A 20,851-nucleotide genomic window follows, 5' to 3' on the forward strand; every position below is an offset into this window, starting at 1 on the left:
ACACGCCTGCACAGTAACAAACCAATTACAGACAAGAACGGCCAACTGCTTTCAACCCAGGAGGCGCAGCTCGACAGATGGGTAGAGCATTTCGAAGAAGTCCTAAACAGGCCACGACCGGCAGTGCAGCCACATATTCCCAACACCAGGATACCACTACATATTAAGTGTGATAGACCAACAAAACCAGAAATAAAGGCTGCACCTGAAGCCCTTAAAGTAGACACAGACTCATCAACAGACATGCTCTACGGCTTCTTTGAGAGAATTTGGGAGGAATAAAAGACACGCACAGAATGGGCAGAGGGATACATTGTGAAACTGCCAAAAAAAGGTAACCTAAGATTATAACAACTACCAAGGGATCACCCTACTTTCTGTACCCAGTAAAATCCTCAACCGGGTCATCCTCAACCGTCTTCAGGAAGCTGTAGACGAGAGGCTATGGGACCAGCAAGCAGGATTCAGGAAGGATCGCCCATGCACAGACCACATAGCAACACTGCGCATCATCATTGAACAGTCTATTGAATGGAACACGTTCCTGTACATCAACTTCATTGACTTTGAAAAAGCGTTTGACAGCTTAGACAGGACAATAGACAATATGTGCAGGAGCAGGCCATTCGGCCCTTCAAGCCAGCACCGCCATTCAATGTGATCATGGCTGATCATTGTCTATCTAGCTCTCTCTTGAATGCATTCAGAGAATTGGCCTCCACTGCCTTCTGAGGCAGAGAATTCCACAGATTCACAACTCGCTGACTGAAAAAGTTTTTCCTCATCTCCGTTCTAAATGGTCTACCCCTTATTCTTAAACTGTGGCCCCTGGTTCTGGACTCCCCCAACATTGGGAACATGTTTCCTGCCTCTAACGTAGGACAACGCTATGGCACATAATGGACCACTGTGGAATTCCCACCAAGATCATAAACTTAATCAAGAACTGGTACGATGGAACCTCGTGCACAGTAAAGCATGCAGGCCAGCTCTCCCCGAGCTTTAGTGTCAAGACGGGAGTCAAGCAGGGATGTCTACTGTCACCATTCCTGTTCCTCCTGGCAATTGACTGGATCGTGATGGAAACTGAAGGGAAAAGAAATGGAATTCAGTGGACAATGTGGGAGCAGATAGATGACCTTGACTTTGCAGACGACATAGCTCTGCTTTCACACACACAGATACAAATGCAGGAGAAGACGGACAGACTCTTACAAGAATAAGGGGTAGACCATTAGCAGAGTCAGGGGGTATGGGGAGAAGGCAGGAACGGGGTACTGATTGAGAATGATCAGCCATGATCACATTGAATGGCGGTGCTGGCTTGAAGGGCCGAATGGCCTCCTCCTGCACCTATTGTCTATTGTCTAAGCTGCAACAAAACTTGGTCTTACACCCAATACAGCAAAGACACAGGTGATGAAGATCCACTCCAAAACCAGCAACCCTGTCCTCATGCACAGCACTGCCCTGGAGGAGGTAGAAACATTCACAAACCTAGGCAGTGTTGTGGACACCACCGGAGGGGCAGATACAGACATAAAAAGCAGAATTAATAAGGCTAGGGTGTTGTTTAACATGCTCAGGAAGATCTGGGGCTCTAAACACATCTCAATCAACACCAAAATACGCATCTCTAATTCAAATGTGAAGCAGGTAATGCTGTATGGATCAGAGACATAGAGAACAACAAAACACACAACAAACAGGCTGCAAACATTCATTAACACCTGCCTCAGGAGAATACTAAACATCTGGAGAAGAGACAAAGTAAGCAATGTGGACCTGTGGAAAAGAACAGGCCAGGATCCCACTGACTTACAAATTCGAAAGAGAAAATGGAGTTGGATTGGACATACCCTCAGAAAACCTGCCACAAACATCATCCGGCAAGCCCTGAAATGGAACCTCCAAGGAAAAAGGAAAAGAGGTGGCCCCAGGAACAGCTGGAGAAGAGGAGTCCAGGCAGAAGAGTCTGGGAGTGGTTCAACTGGGGAGATCTCGAAAGAACCGCCAACAACCGAGTGAGGTGGAGGACATTTGTCAATGGCCTATGCTCCCTAGAGGAGCCAAGGGCTTAAGAAGAAGAAGAAATACCAGGTTCACAAGTTATCAAAGTAGAATTAGGCCGTTCGGCCCGTCGAGTCCACTCCGCCATTCAATCATGGCTGATCTCTGCCTCCTAATCCCATTTTCCTGCCTTCTCCCCATAACCCTTGACATCCGTTCTAATCAAGAATCTATCTATCACTGCCGTAAAAATATCCACTGACTTGTGGCCTCCACCTCCCGTCTGTGGCCATGAGTTCCACAGATTCACCACCCTCTGACTAAACAAGTTCCTCCTCACCTCCTTTCTAAAAGAGCTCTTTTAGAAAGGAGGTGAGGAGGAACTTGTTTAGTATCTGCCTTTAATTCTGAGGCTGTGCCCTCTGGTCCTAGACTCTCCCACTAGTGGAAACATCCTCTCCACATCCACTCTATACAGGCCTTTCATTATTCTGTAAGTTTCAATGAGGTCCCCCCTCATCCTTCTAAACTCGAGCGAGTCCAGGCCCAGTGCTGTCAAACGCTCATCATATGTTAACCCACTCATTCCTGGGATCGTTCTTGTAAACCTCCTGGTGTCCCTCTCCAGAGCCAGCACATCCTTCCTCAGATATGGGGCCTAGATTTGCTCACAGTACTCGAAATACAGCCTGACCTGCACCTTTAGTTTAGTTTAGTTTAGAGATACAGCGCGGAAACAGGCCCTTCGGCCCACCGGGTCCGCGCCGACCAGCGATCACCGCACACTGGGGACAATTTTTACATTTACCAAGCCAATTAACCTACAAACCTGTACGTGTTTGGAGTGTGGGAGGAAACCGAAGATCTCGGAGAAACCCATGCAGGTCACGGGGAGAACATACAAACTCCGTACAGACAGCTCCCGTAGTCAGGATCGAACCCGGGTCTCCGGCGCTGCATTCGCTGTCGGCGGCAACTCTACCGCTGCGCCACCATGCCCGCCTTATAGTTATAGAGCCCCAGTCAGTGACGTCCACACCCACAAACGAAAGAACCAACTGGCGCTGCCCTCGCCCACAGCCCTGGGTTCAGGACACGAGCTCACCTTGGCCATCTCCAGCTCAACATCCTCGCCACGTACGATCTTCTGCACGGCCCCCACCGCACTTCCAGCAGCAGGGTTGTATCTGGAGTGATCTGCAAACAAAGACAATGAACGAATGAATGAATGAATGAATGAATGAATACGTTTATTGGCCAAGTATGTACACATACAAGGAATGTGCCTTGGTGCTCCACTCACAAGTAACAACACGAACATACAGTAAACAATTAAGAATAAAGCATAAAACATTAAAACATTAAGAATACAACATTATAGTTTAAACATGTGAATGAAATAAACCAGAGCAAAAAGAGGCTACAGACTTTTGGTTGTTGAGTAGAGCTATTGAGGGCATGCAGTGTAGGTTCACCAGGTTAATTCCTGGTATTGCGGGACAGTCGTATGTTGAAAGGCTGGAGCGACTAGGCTTGTGTACACTCTGTAATTTAGAAGGATGAAAGGGGATCTTATTGAAACGTATAAGATTATTAAGGGGTTGGATACGTTAGATTTGCAAGGATGTTGCCAGGACTCGAGGGCCTAAGCTACAGGGAGAGGTTGAGCAGGCTGGGTCTCTATTCCATGGAGCGCAGGAGGATGAGGGGAGATCTTATAGAGGTGTACAAAATCATGAGAGGAATAGATCGGGTAGATGCACAGAGTCTCTTGCCCAGAGTAGGGGAATCGAGGACCAGAGGACATAGGTTCAAGGTGAAGGGGAAAAGATTTAACAGGAATCCGAGGGGTAACTTTTTCACACAGAGGGTGGTGGGTGTATGGAACAAGCTGCCAGAGGAGGTAGTTAAGGCTGGGACTATCCCATCATTTAAGAAACAGTTGGACAGGTACATGGATAGGACAGGTTTGGAGGGTTATGGACCAAGCGCAGGCAAGTGGGACTAGGGTTGCTGGGACATTGTTGGCCGGTGTGGGCGAGTTGGGCCGAAGGGCCTGTTTCCACACTGTATCACTCTGTGACTCTATAAACTGTTGTGCTTCAGCTCCTGAAACCACCAAGCCTCAAAGACATCTCCTTGCGAGCACCCTGGCAGTGGGACCCTTACCTTGCTGACTCTCCTTATCATCAGCACCTAGAAACACACAACACGGTGGTTAGCAATGCAAGTTGTGCAGCATGCACAGAACATCAGACACCGATTAAATCTCCCCCCCACCCCCCCTCTCCCTTAAACCTATGTCCGCTGGTTTTCGATTCCCCAACTCTGGCCAAGAGACTCTGTGCGTTTACTCGATCTATTCCTCTCGTGATTTTGTACACCTATATAAGATCACCCCTCATCCTCCTGTGCTCCATGGAATAGAGTCCCAGCCTGCTCAACCTCTCCCTGTAGCTTAGGCCCTCGAGTCCTGGCAACATCCTTGCAAAACTTGTCTGCACCCTTTCCAAATTAAAATCTTTCCTATAACATGGTGCCCAGAACTAAATGGAGCCTCCCCAACAACCTAGACAACTGCAACATGACCTCCCAACTTCTACACTCAACACAGACGGATGATACAGGAAGGAGACACTAAAGTACCATTAGCAAATTTGCAGATGACACAAAGCTGGGTGGTAGTGGAACTGTGAGGAAGATGCTATGAGGTTGCAGGGTGACTTGGACAGGTTGTGTGAGTGGGCAGATGTATGGCAGATGCAGTTTAATGTGGATAAGTGTGAGGTTATCCACTTTGGTGGTAGACAATAGACAATAGACAATAGGTGCAGGAGTAGGCCATTCAGCCCTTCGAGCCAGCACCGCCATTCAATGTGATCATGGCTGATCATTCTCAATCAGTACCCCGTTCCTGCCTTCTCCCCATACCCCCTCACTCCGCTATCCTTAAGAGCTCTATCCAGCTCTCTCTTGAAAGCATCCAACGAACTGGCCTCCACTGCCTTCTGAGGCAGAGAATTCCACACCTTCACCACTCTCTGACTGAAAAAGTTCTTCCTCATCTCCGTTCTAAATGGCCTACCCCTTATTCTTAAACTGTGGCCCCTTGTTCTGGACTCCCCCAACATTGGGAACATGTTTCCTGCCTCTAATGTGTCCAATCCCCTAATTATCTTATATGTTTCAATAAGATCCCCCCTCATCCTTCTAAATTCTAAATTCCAGTGTATACCAGCCCAATCGCTCCAGCCTTTCAACATACGACAGTCCCGCCATTCCGGGAATTAACCTAGTGAATAGGAAACATAGAAAATAGGTGCAGGAGTAGGCCATTCGGCCCTTCGAGCCTGCACCGTCATTCAATATGATCATGGCTGATCATCCAGCTCAGTAACCTGTACCTGCCTTCTCTCCATACCCCCTGATCCCTTTAGCCACAAGGGCCACATCTAACTCCCTCTTAAATATAGCCAATGAACTGGCCTCAACTACCTTCTGTGGCAGAGAATTCCACAGACTCACCACTCTCTGTGTGAAGAAATGTTTTCTCATCTTGGTCCTAAAAGACTTCCCCCTTATCCTTAAGCTGTGACCTCTGGTTCTGGACTCCCCCAACATCGGGAACAATCTTCCCGCATCTAGCCTCTCCAACCCCTTAAGAATTTTATATGTTTCTTTTGAATAAATTTTTTATTGGAGATAGGTACATAACCTGTTTACATCTTTACAGTCATACATTTTTAAATTGATAATATTGTCAATTATTATTATATTGTCTCCAATACCTTTTGCCCCTTTTTTTTTAAAACTAGATAGAACTAAAGAACTAGATGAAGTAAAGAAAGAAAAAAGAGAGAAGAAAAATAAAAACAAAAACAAAAACAGATTATAAAGATAAGGAAAAAGTTAGTTAAAGAAGAGTGGAGAAATTTATTAAAATAACAAAAACTTCATTCGAGATATATTCGTACATTTCAAAGTATAGCATTTCATCCATTCTTTAGTCCGAGTGCTAGTCAGGTTCCTGTGCTGAACCATTCTGACCCTTTAAGTAATCAATAAAAGGAGACCATATTCCATTAAATAATTCCTGTTTGTCCAACAGGGAAAATCTGATTCTTTCCACGTTTAAGGTCTCCGTCATTTCTATAATCCACATTTTGATTGTGGGGGACGTAGGGCCTTTCCAAAATTTTAGAATTAATTTTTTTCCTGTTATTAAACTATAATCCATAAAGTTTCTTTGTGTTGTTCTAAATGTTTGATTTAATTCTAATATTCCGAGTATAATTAATTTTGGATCTGGGTCCAATTGTGTGCTGGTTACTTTAGATATTATGCTAAAAATATTTACCCAGAATTTTTTAATTTTTATACAGTTTGCAAACATATGAAATAATGTAGCTTCTAAATGTTGACATTTATCACATTTAGGTGAGATATGTTGGAAAATTTTATGTAGTTTTGTTTTTGAATAGTGTAACCTATGTATTACTTTAAATTGTATTAGAGAATGTCTGGCGTTTAGTGAACACTGATGTATATGTTGCAAACTTTCTTCCCAAGTATCTTTCGTAATTACTTGGTTTAATTCTTTTTCCCATTCTTGTCTGTATAAGTCCGTGGAGGGAATGTCACTGTCTAATAAGATATTATATATATAAGATATTAATTTTTCTGTATTAGGATGTTTGTTCCAACATTCATCAAGAATTTCTGAATTTCTAATTCGAAAATTTTGGGAGTTCGATTTTACATAATCTCTAAGTTGAAGATATCTGAAATAATCATTTCCACGAAGACCATAAGTCTGTTGCAACTCCTGAAATGTCAGAAACGTGCCTTCCTTATAAAGTTGTCCCATATTTTTAATTCCATAATCCTTCCATTGTGTAAAACCCCCGTCTACCCATGAAGGCTTAAACAAAGGATTATTCACAATTGGAAGAAAAAGTGATAAATTATCTAATTTTAATGTCTTTTTTAATTGTTTCCAAATTCGTATAGCACTAAATATTATAGGGTTTTCCCTATAAATTTTTTTGTTTAATTTAGACGTAGCAAATAATATCGAACCAATATCAAAAGGTAAACAATCTTCCTTTTCCATTTTTAACCAGTCTGGTTGATGATCTATTTCTTCCAACCAGAAATTCATATTTTTAATATTAACTGCCCAGAAATAAAACAAAAAATTGGGTAAAGCCAGGCCTCCATTTATTTTTGATTTACACAAGTGTCTTTTTATATGTTTCTATAAGATCCCCCCTCAGTCTTCTAAATTCCAGCGAGTACAAGCCTAGTCTATCCAGTCTTTCTTCATATGAAAGTCCCGCCATCCCAGGGATCAATCTAGTGAACCTTCTCTGTACTCCCTCTAAGGGAAGAACGTCTTTCCTCAGATTAGGAGCCCAAAACTGCACACAATACTCCAGGTGCGGTCTCACCAAGGCCCTGTACAACTGCAGTAGAACCTCCCTGCTCCTAAACACAAATCCTCTTGCTATGAATGCCAACATACCATTCGCTTTCTTCACTGCCTGCTGCACCTGCACGCTTGCTTTCAATGACTGGTGCACCATGACACCCAGGTCACGTTGCATCTCCCCTTCTCCCAATCGGTCACCATTCAGGTAATAGTCTGCTTTCCTGTTCTTGCCGGAAGGCAATAGGAAGGCAGAGTATTATCTGAATGGTGTCAAGTTAGGAAAAGGGGACGTACAACGAGATCTGGGTGTCCTAGTGCATCAGTCACTGAAAGGAAGCATGCAGGTACAGCAGGCAGTGAAGAAAGCCAATGGAATGTTGGCCTTCATAACAAGAGGAGTTGAGTGTAGGAGCAAAGAGGTCCTTCTGCAGTTGTACAGGGCCCTAGTGAGACCGCACCTGGAGTACTGTGTGCAGTTTTGGTCTCCAAATTTGAGGAAGGATATTCTTGCTATTGAGGGCGTGCAGCGTAGGTTTACTAGGTTAATTCCCGGAATGGCGGGACTGTCATATGTTGAAAGACTGGAGCGACAAGGCTTGTATACACTGGAATTTAGAAGGATGAGAGGAGATCTTATCGAAACGTATAAGATTTTTAAGGGGTTGGACACGTTAGAGGCAGGAAACATGTTCCCAATGTTGGGGGAGTCCAGAACAAGGGGCCACAGTTTAAGAATAAGGGGTAGGCCATTTAGAACTGAGACAAGGAAAAACTTTTTCAGTCAGAGTTGTGAATCTGTGGAATTCTCTGCCTCAGAAGGCAGTGGAGGCCAATTCTCTGAATGCATTCAAGAGAGAGCTAGATAGAGCTCTTAAGGATAGCGGAGTCAGGGGGTATGGGGAGAAGGCAGGAACGCGGTACTGATTGAGAATGATCAGCCATGATCACATTGAATGGCGGTGCTGGCTCGAAGGGCCGAATGGCCTACTCCTGCACCTATTGTCTATTAAGGCCAATGTGCCAAAAGTCTTTTTGACCACCCCATCTACCTGTGACTCCAGCTTCGAGGAACTATGTACCCGGAGTCCAAGATCCTTCTGCTCCACAACACTCCCTATCTACCTGTGACGCCACTCTCAAGGAATTATGTACTGGGTCTCCTAGATCCCTCTGTTCTACAACACTCCCTATCTACCTGTGACCCCACTTTCAAGGAACTATGTATCTGCAGTCCTAGATCCCTCTGCTCTACAACACTCCCTATCTACCTGTGACCCCAGTTTCAAGGAACTATGTACCTGGTCTCCTAGATCCCTCTGTTCTACACTCCCCAGAGTACCACCCAATTTTGTACCATGCGTGAAGCTTACTTTCTAAAAAGTTGAAGATGAACTGGAATCTCTCCTCAATGGATTTGTCTTCAATTATCTGCAGTGCATTTTCTTTTCCATTTCTGAAATAAGAATGATTGTTAGTAATTTTAAAAAAAGTTGCTGTACATAGACAAAGATTTGATTACTGTACCATCGACTCCATCTACACCTCACGCTGCCTCGGCAAGGCCAGCAGCATAATCAAGGACCAGTCTCACCCCGGTCACTCCCTGCCTGCCTTCTCCCCATATCCCTTGATTCCACTAGCCCCTAGAGCTCTATCTAACTCTCTTTTAAATTCATCCAGTGAATCGGCGCCACTGCCCTCTGTGGCAGAGAATTCCACAAATTCACAACTCGCTGGGTTAAAAAGTTATTTCTCACCTCAGTTTTAAACGGCCTCCCCTTTATTCTTAGACTGTGGTCTCTGGTTCTGGACGCCCCCAACATTGGGAACATTATTCCTGCATCTAGCTTGTCCAGTCCTTTTATAATTTTATACGTTTCCTTCAGATCCCCTCTCATCCTTCTGAACTCCAGTGAATACAAGCCCAGTCTTTCCAATCTTTTCTCATATGACAGTCCCGCCATCCCAGGGATTAACCTGTTGAACCTACGCTGCACTGCCTCAACAGCAAGGATGTCCTTCCTCAAATTTGGAGACCAAAACTGCACGCGATACACCAGATGAGGTCTCACCAGGGCCCTGTACAACTGCAGAAGGACCTCTTTACTCCCCGACTGGATGTGGGCCACACGGAACTGGCTTGGATGGGGAATGTTGGTTTGCGTGGACTAGTTGGGCCAACGGGCCTGTTTCTGTGCTCCATGACTCGATATAAATAACGGCCATGTTTTCCTCGGCATCTTAGTTCCCTCGCCACATCTACTCCCTCTTCTCCCCTCTCCCATCGGGCAAGAGGTACAGAAGTGTGAAAACGCACACCTCCAGATTCAGGTACAGTTTCTTCCCAGCTGTTATCAGGCAACTGAACCATCCTGGACACGGTTGAGGCAGGAAACATGTTCCCAATGTTGGGGGAGTCCAGAACCAGGGGCCACAGTTTGAGAATAAGGGCTAGGCCATTTAGAACGGAGAAGAGGAAAAACATTTTCACCCAGAGAGTTGTGAATCTGTGGAATTCTCTGCTTCAGAAGGCAGTGGAGGTCAATTCTCTGAATGCATTCAAGAGAGAACTAGATAGAGCTCTTAAGGATAGAGGAGTCAGGGGGTATGGGGAGTAGGCAGGAACAGGGTACTGATTGAGAATGATCAGCCATAATCACATTGATTGGTGGTGCTGGCTCGAAGGGCCGAATGGCCTACGGCTGCACCTATTGTCTATTGTCCTCTCACCAACTAGAGAGCGGCCCTGACCTCCCATCTACCTCATTGGAGACCCTCGGACTATCTTTAATCGGACTTTATCTTGCAGTAAACGTTATTCCCTTGACTGTGTTAAGTGGCACATTGGCACAGCAGGTTTACTGCTCCCTTACAGTGATGACAACTTAAAACTACACATGCTCAAAATCTAAAAGAGCCACAGAACGAGGTGGAGAGGCTCAAGGGTGGGGCAATGGTCATTCATCCTGTCAATAGGGCTGAACAGCATGCAAACAGGCCCTTCGGCCCATCTTGCCCATGCCGTCCAGGGCAGCATCTCTGGAGAAAAGGAACAGGTGACGTTTCGGGTCATAAGTGATAGGAGCAGAATTCGGCCATTCGGTCCATCAAGTCTACTCCGCCATTCAATCATGGCTGATCTATCTCTCCCTCCTAACCCCATTCTCCTGCCTTCTCCCCGTAACCCCTGACACCCGCACTGATCAAGAATCTACCAATCTCTGCCTTAAAAATATCCACTGACTTGTGGCCTCCACAGCCGCCTGTGGCAATGAATTCCACAGATTCACCGCCCTCTGACTAAAGAAATTCCTCCTCATCTCCTTCCTAGAAGAACGTCCTTTAATTCTGAGGCTGTGCCCTCTGGTCCTAGACTCTCCCACTAGTGGAAACATCCTGTGGACTGGAAGCAAGAAAAGACCAGGACAGATCAAGGCCAGCAACAGATGACCTCGGGCAAGGAGGTTCCCGGATAGGCCTGTTGTTGGCTGGAGACTGTGTCAGCCCAAGCGGAATACAACTTTGCAAGCTGTGGAATTTGTTCATCTGCTTTTAGTCCCAGACTCTCCTACTAGTGGAAACATCCTCTCCACATCCACTCTATCCAGGCACCTCCTCCAACCTCATCTACTGTACCCGCTGTTCCAGGTGTCAGCTTCTCTACATCGGCGAGACCAAGCGCAGGCTCGGCGATCGTTTCACTCAACACCTCTGCTCAGTCCATCTTAACCAACCTGATCTCCCGGTGGCTCAGCACTTCAACTCCTCCTCCCACTCCCACACTGACCTTTCTGTCCTGGGCCTCCTCCATTGTCAGAGTGAGGCCCAGCGCAAATTGGAGGAACTGCACCTCATATTTCGCTTGGGTAGTTTACACCCCAGCGGTACGAACATTGACTTCTCTGACTTCAGATAGTCCCTGCTTTCCCTCTCTATCCCCTCCCCTTCCCAGTTTTCCCACTCGTCTTCCTGTCTCCAACTACATCCTATCTTTGTCCCGCCCCTTCCCCCGACATCAGTCTGAAGAAGGGTCTCGACCCGAAACGTCACCCATTCCTTCTCTCCCGAGATGCTGCCTGACCCACTGAGTTACTCAGCACTTTGTGTCTACCTTCACAATTCTGTACATTAACCCCCCCCCCCCAATACCCTTCTTCGAGACCCTTCTTCAGATTGAGAGTCAGGAGAAAGGGAAACGAGAGATATCGAAGGTAAATAGAGCACAGGAAGAATCACAGGAGGGGGAGCAGAGAGAGAGAATGTTACAGAACTCTCGGAGAGAGGACTTCTTCAGAGTAGGCAGCCCTTGAGGAGATTTCGCAGTGGAGCAGGCAAAATGTGCAGGACTCTACAACGCTGCAATCATTACAACCTGAAAGTAAACATATGTAGGTACAGCAGGCAGTGATGGAAGCTAATGGCATGTTGGCCTTCATAGCCAGAGGATTTGAGTATAGGAGTAAAGAGGTCCTTCTGCAGTTGTACAGGGCACCGGTGAGACCACACCTGGAGTACTGTGTGAAGTTTTGGTCTCCTAATTTGAGGAAGGACATCCTTGCTATTGAGGCAGTGCAGCGTAGGTTCACCAGGTTAATCCCTGGGATGGCGGGACTGTCATATCTGGAAAGATTGGAAAGACTGGGCTTGTATTCACTGGAATTTAGAAGGATGAAAGAGGATCTTATAGAAACGTATAAAATTATAAAAAGAAAAATGTTTCCAAAAATCCTTCCTTTGTCCCACCCCCGACATCAGTCTGAAGAAGGGTCTCGGAACATCACCCATTCCTTCTCTCCCGAGATGCTGCCTGACCTGCTGAGTTACTCCAGCATTTTGTGAATAAATACCTTCAAAATGTTTCCAATGTCGGGGGAGTCCAGAACCAGGGGCCACAGTCCGAGAATCAAGGGGAGGCCATTTCAAACTGAGGTGAGAAGAAACTTTTTCACCCAGAGAGTTGTGAATTTGTAGAATTTTCTGCCACAGAGGGCAGTGAAGGCCGATTCACTGGATGGATTTTAAAGAGTTAGATAGAGCTCTAGGGGCTCGTGGAATCAAGGGATATGGGGAGAAGGCAGGCACGGGTTACTGATTGTGGATGATCAGCCATGATCATAATGAATGGCGGTGCTGACTCGAAGGGCCAAATGGCCTCCTCCTGCACCTATTTTCTATGTTTCATTGTTAGCTAATCCAAATCCTCAAAGCATTATCTTCCCTAGAAAGCTCTTGCATGAAGTCGTTACTCACAATCTGGACACTATGTGAACGAAGACAACACCATCCCCAAGGGCCGCAAGATTTCCAATGTCTTCTGACAATTTAAGATTGTTAATCTGTGTCAGAAACAGAAAACAAGGCAATAAGAATACAAGTTAACAACATTTAAGATATATTACGGGCAGCATGGTGGTAGAGTTGCTGCCTCACAGCGCCAGAGACACAGGTTTGATCCCGACTACGGGCGCTGTCTGTACGGAGTTTGTACGTTCTCCCCGTGACCTGCGTGGGTTTTCTCCGAGATCTTCGGTTTGTAGGCTTGTAGGCTAATTGGCTTGGTAAATGTAAAAATTGTCCCTAGTGGGTGTGGGATAGTGTTAGTGTGCGGGGATCGCTGGGCGGCGCGGACCCGGTGGGCCGAAAGGGCCTGTTTCCGCGTTGTATCTCTAAACTAAACTAAACATTGTTACAAAGAACTGCAGATTTGTGGAAGCCATGGCGACAGACTGGATAGAGTGGATGTGGAGAGGATGTTTCCACTAGTGGGAGAGTCTAGGACCAGAGGGCACAGCCTCAGAATAAAAGGTTGTACGTTTAGGGAACAGAGATGAGGAGGAATTTCTTTAGTCAGAGGGTGGTGAATCTGTGGGATCCATTGCCACAGACGGCTGTGGAGGTCACCATTTGGGTATTTTTAAATCGGAGGTTTACAGATTCTTGATTAGTATGGGTGTATGTGAGATGCGGCAGATGTTCTACCAGTCGGTGGTGGGCAGTGCCGTCTTCTTCGCTGCCATGTGCCGGGGCAGCAGGGCGAAGGCCGCGGACACCAACAGGATCAATAAACTCACCGGGAAGGCCGGCTCCGTCCTGGGGGCGGAGTTGGAGTTGGATTCATGGGGGGTGGTCTAGGAGGGGAGGATGCATTCAAGCATTTGGTCTAGGATGGGAGGATGCTCCTCAAACTGCGGGGCATCCTGGACAATACAGCTCTCCCCCTCCATGACAGACTGGTCAACCTGAGGAGCACCTTCAGCAACAGACTGGTCCCACCGAGATGCAGCACAGAACGCCACAGGAGATCCCTAGCGTTGAGGTGAGCACATGAAGGCTACTGACCAAATGCTTGGTGCTCGGCATGGACATGGTGGGCCCGTTTCCACGCTGTGCCACTATGAACACCGTCTTTTTCTGAAACCATTCCCCACTGGATGAACAAGAGTGAGTTTCATGCTTACCCATTTCACCAGGGCCTCCACCTTCGTCCTGTGCACTGCCATGGTGATGTTGGGGAGATCTGCAAACATCCAAGTAAAACGCATTACCCACGGGGCGAGATATTTATGGCCTGTCACAGTGGAGGGAAATCTAGTTCTGAAAGAAGGGTCTCGACGTGAAACGTCACCCATTCCTTCACTCCAGAGATGCTGCCTGACCCGCTGAGTTACTCCAGCGTTTTGTGTCTATACATGTGTATACATACACTCAAATAACAAACAATAGTGCAATAATAATAATAGTCTATGTAGTTCAGAGCTTATTTGGAGGTTGTAGTGTTTAATAGCCTGATGGCTGTGGGGAAGAAGCTGTTCCTGAACCTGAACGTTAGTTTTCAGGCTCCTGCGCTGGAGTAACTCAGCGGGACAGGCAGCATCTCTGGAGAGAAGGAATGGGTGGCGTTTCGGGTCGAGACCCTTCTTCAGACCGAAGAGTTACTCCAGCATTTTTCAGACCGAAGAAGGGTCTCGACCCAAAATGTCACCCATTCCTTCTCTCCAGAGATGCTGCCTGACCCACTGAGTTATTCCAGCATTTTGTGTTACCTTTGAATTAAACCAGCATCTGCAGATTTCGTATCCACACACACACACACACACATATATATAGACATATACATATACACACACACACACACACACACATATATATATATATATATACATACACATATACCCCTACCCCCACACAAGAGATTAAGAAGGTGCCGATTACAGTAGGAATTGTAATACCAAGTCCTATAAGCTCAACTATATATCTATACACACATATATATACATATATATATATATATATATATATATATATATATACACAAACACACTCAAAAACCAAACAATAGTAGTGCAAAATAATAACAATAATAATAATAATAATAATAATAGTCTATGTAGTTCAGAGTCTATTTGAGGTTGTGGTGTTTAACAGCCTGATGGCTGTGGGGAAGAAGCTGTTCCTGAACCTGGATGTTAGTTTTCAGGCTCCTGGACCTTCTTCCCGATGGCAGGGGTGATATTTGTAAGGTATCACAAAATGCTGGAGTAACTCAGCGGGACAGGCAGCATCTCTGGGAAGAAGGAATGGGTGACATTTTGGGTCGAGACCCTTCCTCGGTCTGAAGAAGGGTCTCGAGCCAAATGTCACCCATTCCCTCTCTCCAGAGATGCTGCCTGTCCCGCTGAGTTACTCCAGCATTTTGTGTCTACCTTCGATTTAAACCAGCATCTGCAGTTTTTTTTTCCTAAAGATATATCCAATCTATTTATTTCAAACAAAATGGGCCAGTGTGTTTCTTGGATCGGGGAACTTTGCAGATGGGAATAAGCTGCAGCAAATGAAAAAAAGATGTTGGCAGCCCTTGCGAGAGGCCTGGCCACAACTCATCCTAATCAACATCGTTGAACAAGGCAAAGTCCAACTCCATCACCCGGTTTTATATAAAAGCACCTTTCAAACCAGGGGGTCAGATTCCCCACAGCATGACCGCACACGGGAAAGAACAATAGAACAATCACTCATCAACTCCACTCCTCAATGGTTGACTGACGCCTTGGAATGTCGAAAAGGTGAATGGTGATTTGGAAATGGTGTTTCTTAAAACACACACACACATCTACACCGTTCAGCCAAAACATTATGACCACTGACAGGCAAAGCGAATAACATTGGTTATCTTGTTCCACCGGCACCTGTCAAGGGGTGGGATATATTAGACAGCAAGTGAGCAGTCAGTTCTTGAAGTTGACGTGTTGGATGCAGGAGAAATGGGCAGGAGTAAAGGCTTGAGCGACTTTGACAAGGGCCAAATTGTTATGGCCAGACGACTGGGTCAGAGCATCTGTGAAACGGCAAGGCTTGTGAGGTGCTCCCGGTCAGCAGTGGTGAGTACCTGCCGACAGTGGTTCGAGGAGGGACAAACCACAAACCGGCGACAGGCAGGGTGTTGGGCGCCCAAGGCTCATCGATGCGCGAGGGCAACGAAGGCTATCCCATCTGGTCCGAACCGACAGAAGGTCGACTGTGGCACAAGTCACAGAAAATGTCAATGGTGGTCACGGGAGGAATGTGTCACAATACACAGTGCATCGCACCCTGCTGCGTATGGGGCTGCACACGGAGGACCAACAGCATATTAGGCAGGTGGTCATAATGTTTTGGCTCATCAGGTCATAATGTTTTGGCTGATCGGTGTATGTCCCACATCGCAGCACCAGAGGTCCGGGTTCGATCGCGACTACGGGTGCCGTCTGTACGGAGTTTGTACGTTCTCCCCGTGACCTGCGTGGGTTTTACATGGAAAATAGGTGCAGGAGGAGGCCATTTGGCCCTTCGAGCCAGCACCGCCATTCATTGTGATCATGGCTGATCGTCCACAATCAGTAACCCGTGCCTGCCTTCTCCCCATATCCCTTGATTCCACTAGCTCCTAGAGCTCTATCCAACTCTCCATCCAGTGAATTGGCCTCCACTGCCCTCTAAGGCAGAGAATTCCACAAATTCACAACTCTCTGGGTGAAAAAGTTTTTTCTCACCTCAGTTTTAAATGGCCTCCCCTTTATTCTTAGACTGTGGCCCCTTGTTCTGGACTGCCCCAACATTGGGAACATTTTTCCTACATCTAGCTTGTCCAGTCCTTTTATAATTTTATATGTTTCTATAAGATCCCCTCTCATCCTTCTAAACTCCAGCGAACACAAGCCCAGTCTTTCCAATCTTTCGTCATATGACAGTCCCGCCATCCCGGGGATTAACCTGGTGAACCTATGCTGCACTGCCTCAATAACAAGGACGTCCTTCCTCAAATTAGACCAAAACTGCACACAATACTCCAGATGTGGTCTCACCAGGACCCTATACAACTGCAGAAGGATCTATTTGCTCCTATACACAAATCAGGAGATACGAGTTTAGTTTAGAGATACAGCGTAAAAATAGTCCCTTTGGCCCACCGAGTCCACGCTGGCCATCGATCACCTGCGCTGTCCCACACACGAGGGACAATTTACAGGAGCAAATTAACCGAGAAACCTGCACATCTTCACAATGTAGGAGGAAACCGGAGCACCCGGAGAAAACCTACATGGTCACAGGGAGAAGGAAATCACTCCGTGCAGGCAGCACCTGTAATCAGGATTGAACCCGGGTCTCTGATGCTGTGAGGCAGCAACTCTACCGTTGCACCAGAGACCCGGTTTTAACATCGCGGAGCTCGCAGTCTCGGGTTGAGACCGGTCGGGAGCTCCAAAATGCCGCACGAGGTTCGACAATCCCCGACCCGGGGTAGATCGCCCGGCACGGGGGAGCTGAGATTCCCCCCGATGCAGGAGCTTGATCGCCCCGACGAGAAAGGCCCTCCACCAGCTACGGGAGTCAAGATCGTCCCGTCAACGGAAGGTTCGAGGCCCCCGACCGCTGGAGGACAAAGAAGGGAGAGATTGAACTTTTCTTCACCTTCCATCACAGTGAGAAATGTGGAGGAATCACTGTGGGGGATGTTCATGTTCAAATATATTTTGTGTGTCCTGTTGCTTGTTATTGTCATGACTGTATGGCAAATGAAATTCCTCGTATGTTGCAAAACATACTTGGCTAATGAAGTGTGATTGTGATGGCGAGTTAGACAATAGGTGCAGGAGGAGGCCATTCGGCCCTTCGAACCAGCACCGCCATTCAATGTGATCATGGCTGATCATTCTCAATCAGCACCACGTTCCTGCCTTCTCCCCATACCCCCTGACTCCGCTATCCTTAAGAGATCTATCTAGCTCTCTCTTGAATGCATTCAGAGAATTGGCCTCCACTGCCTTCTGAGGCAGAGAATTCCACAGATTCACAAGTCTCTGACTGAAAAGGTTTTTCCTCATCTCAGTTCTAAATGGCCTACCCCTTATTCTTAAACTGTGGCCTTATTCTTAAACTGTATTCTTAAAGTTGTTCAGGGTCACTCTTGGAGTCTGAACAGAAGTGCTCTGCCAGGCAGTCACCCTGCATCATAGTCCAAGATGTAGAGCACCAGACCGCCAACACCAAATGCTATGCACTAGCCTGCCAGGTGTGCAGGTAAATCTATACCTCACCTGCAAGAACGGTTTGGATGCTGGAAAGTTACGAGTTAAAAGAACAGGTGTTGCTTCTCCCCACGTTGCTGGGAAGGTGCAACGACAATAGTGGCTCGTGGAGATTAAAGATTGAATGCAGGAGATGGAGAGGCTGTCCACAAGTTCGAGAATTAGGCCATTCGGCCCATCGAGTCCACTCCGCCATTCAATCACGGCTGATCTCTGCCTCCTAATCCCCTTTTTCCTGCCTTCCCCCCATAACCCTTGACACCCGTCCTAATCAAGAATCTGTCTATCTCTGCCTTGAAATTATCCACTGACTTGGCCTCCACAGCCTTCTGTGACAATGAGTTCCACAGATTCACCACCCTCTGACTAAAGAAGTTCCTCCTCATCTTCTTTCTAAAAGAACGCCCTTTAATTCTGAGGCTGTGTCCTCTGGTCCTAGACTCTCCCACCAGTGGAAACATCCTCTCCACATCCACTCTATCCAGGCCGCTCACTATTCTGTATGTTTCAAAGAGGTCCCCCCTCATACTTCTAAACTCTAGCGAGTACAGGCCCAGTGCCGACAAACGCTCATCATATGTTAACCCACTCATTCCTGGGATCATTCTCATAAACCTCCTCTGGACCCTCTCCAGAGCCAGCACATCCTTCCTCAGATACGGGGCCCAAACTTGCTCACAGTACTCGAAATGCGGCCTGCCCAGCGCCTGATAGAGCCTCAGCATTACCTCTCTATATTACACTCTCCAGACAATGAAGGACTCTTTATTGGAAATGGAAAGGAGGCCCTGACAGCTAGTTCCCTGAAGGTGGTGTCGCAGGTAGACAGGGTGGTGAAGGTGGTACAGGAGCAGGCTTTCATCCGTTACGCAATTGAGCATCAAGGTTGGGACGTTATGTTAGTTGTACAAGACGTTATAGGGTCATAGAGTGATACAGTGTGGAAAAAGGCCCTTCGGCCCAACTAGCCCACACAATGTCCAAGCTACACAAGTCCCACTTGCCTGCGCTTGGTCCATATACCTCCAAACCTGTCCTATCCATGTACCTGTCCAACTGTTTCTTAAACGATGGGATAGTCCCAGCCTCAACTACCTCCTCTGGCAGCTCGTTCCATACACCCACCACCCTCTGTGTGAAAAAGTTACCCCTCAGATTCCTATTAAATCTTTTCCCCTTCACCTTGAACCTATGTCCTCTGGTCCTCGATTCCCCTACTCTGGGTAAAAGACTCAGAGTATCGACATGATCTATTCCTCTCATGATTCTTGTAAAACGTTGAGGCAGCATTTGGAGTATTATAGACAATAGACAATAGGTGCAGGAGGAGGCCATTCGGCCCTTCGAGCCAGCACCGCCATTCAATGTGATCATGGCTGATCATTCTCAATCAGTACCCCGTTCCTGCCTTCTCCCCATACCCCCTGACTCCGCTATCCTTAAGAGCTCTATCTATCTGACTCTTCACCGAAACATTATGACCACCATCAGCCAAAACATTATGACCACCTGCCTAATATGCTACTGGTCCTCCGTGTGCCACCAAAACAGCGCCAACCCGCCGAGGCATGAACTCTACAAGACCCCTGAAAGTGTCCTGTGGTATCTGGCACCAAAACATTAGCAGCAGATCCTTCAAGTCCTGTAAGTTGCGAGGTGGAGCCACCGTGGGTCGGACTTGTCGATCCAGCACATCCCACAGATGCTCGATCGGATTGAGACCTGGAGAATGTGGAGGCCAGGGCAACACCATGAACACTTCATCATGTTCCCCAAACCATTCCCCAACAGTATGTGCAGTGTGGCAGGGCGCATTACCCTGCTGAAAGAGGCCGCTGCCATCGGGGAATACCATTGCCATGAAGGGGTGTGCCTGGTCTGCAGCGATGTTTAGGTAGGTGGCACGTGTCAAATTGACGTCCACATGAATGGCCGGACCCAGGGTTTCCCAGCAGAACATTGCCCAGAGCATCGCACTCCCTCCACCGGCTTGTCGTCTTCCCACAGTCGGTTCAGACCAGACGGGATAGCCTTCGTTGCCCTCGCGCATCAATGAGCCTTGGGCGCCCAACACCCTGCCTGTCGCCGGTTTGTGGTTTGTCCCTCCTCGGACCACTGTCGGTCGGTACTCACCACTGCTGACCGGGAGCACCCCACAAGCCTTGCTGTTTCAGAGATGCTCTGACCCAGTCGTCTGGCCATAACAATCTGGCCCTTGTCAAAGTCGCTCAGGTCTTTATTCCTGCCCATTTCTCCTGCATCCAACACGTCAACTTCAAGAACTGACTGTTCACTTGCTGCCTAATATATCCTACCCATTGACAGGTGCCATTGTAACAATGTTGTTCACTTCGCCTGTCAGTGGTCATTATGTTTTGGCTGATCGGTGTATATCTACAGACGGTGGGAGCCACAATGAAGGACGACGCTGGTGTGGAAGGTTTCATCATCGAAACAGATGAAACAATTATCTCAGCTGCACATCCTCCCACCCTGCTTTCTGCAATCTCACTGTCCCAGTTCCTGTATACACATGCTCCTCGACCTACAATATTTAGCGCCGGCGCCGGAGACCCGGGTTCCATCCGGACTACGGGCGCCGTCTGTACGGAGTTTGCACGTTCTCCCCGTGACCTGCGTGGGTTTTCTCCGAGATCTTCGGTTTCCTCCCACACTCCAAAGACGTGCAGGTTTGTAGGTTAATTGGCTTGGTGTGTGTGTGTGTAAATTGTCCCTAGCGGGCAATTGTTCGGGGATCGCTGGTCGGCGCGGACCCGGTGGGCCGAAAGGGCCTGTTCCCGCGCTGTATCTCTAAACTAAAGTAAACAGCAGCGAGCGGAACCTC

At 47.3% G+C, this 20,851-nt stretch overlaps 1 protein-coding gene across 6 annotated transcripts in view; it reads right to left on the bottom strand.

Moving 5' to 3' along the window:
- LOC144595024 (uncharacterized) overlaps positions 1-20,851 on the bottom strand; it is a 108,067-nt gene that overhangs the window by 60,054 nt on the left and 27,162 nt on the right. For 5 of the 6 annotated variants that reach the window (XM_078401955.1, XM_078401956.1, XM_078401957.1 and 2 more), the window contains exons 2-6: positions 13,900-13,958; positions 12,692-12,777; positions 8,812-8,894; positions 4,180-4,206; positions 3,116-3,207 (exon numbers count right to left, since the gene is read on the bottom strand). In XM_078401955.1, the coding sequence (XP_078258081.1) occupies positions 3,116-3,207; positions 4,180-4,206; positions 8,812-8,894; positions 12,692-12,777; positions 13,900-13,941 (330 nt within the window). In that variant the 5' untranslated portion in view covers positions 13,942-13,958. Of the gene's footprint in view, positions 1-3,115; positions 3,208-4,179; positions 4,207-8,811; positions 8,895-12,691; positions 12,778-13,899; positions 13,959-18,015; positions 18,037-20,851 lie in introns of those variants that run through there. The other variant, XM_078401958.1, reaches the window with a different exon arrangement.

Source organism: Rhinoraja longicauda, chromosome 7, assembly GCF_053455715.1.
Source record: "Rhinoraja longicauda isolate Sanriku21f chromosome 7, sRhiLon1.1, whole genome shotgun sequence".
NCBI lineage: Eukaryota > Metazoa > Chordata > Chondrichthyes > Rajiformes > Arhynchobatidae > Rhinoraja > Rhinoraja longicauda.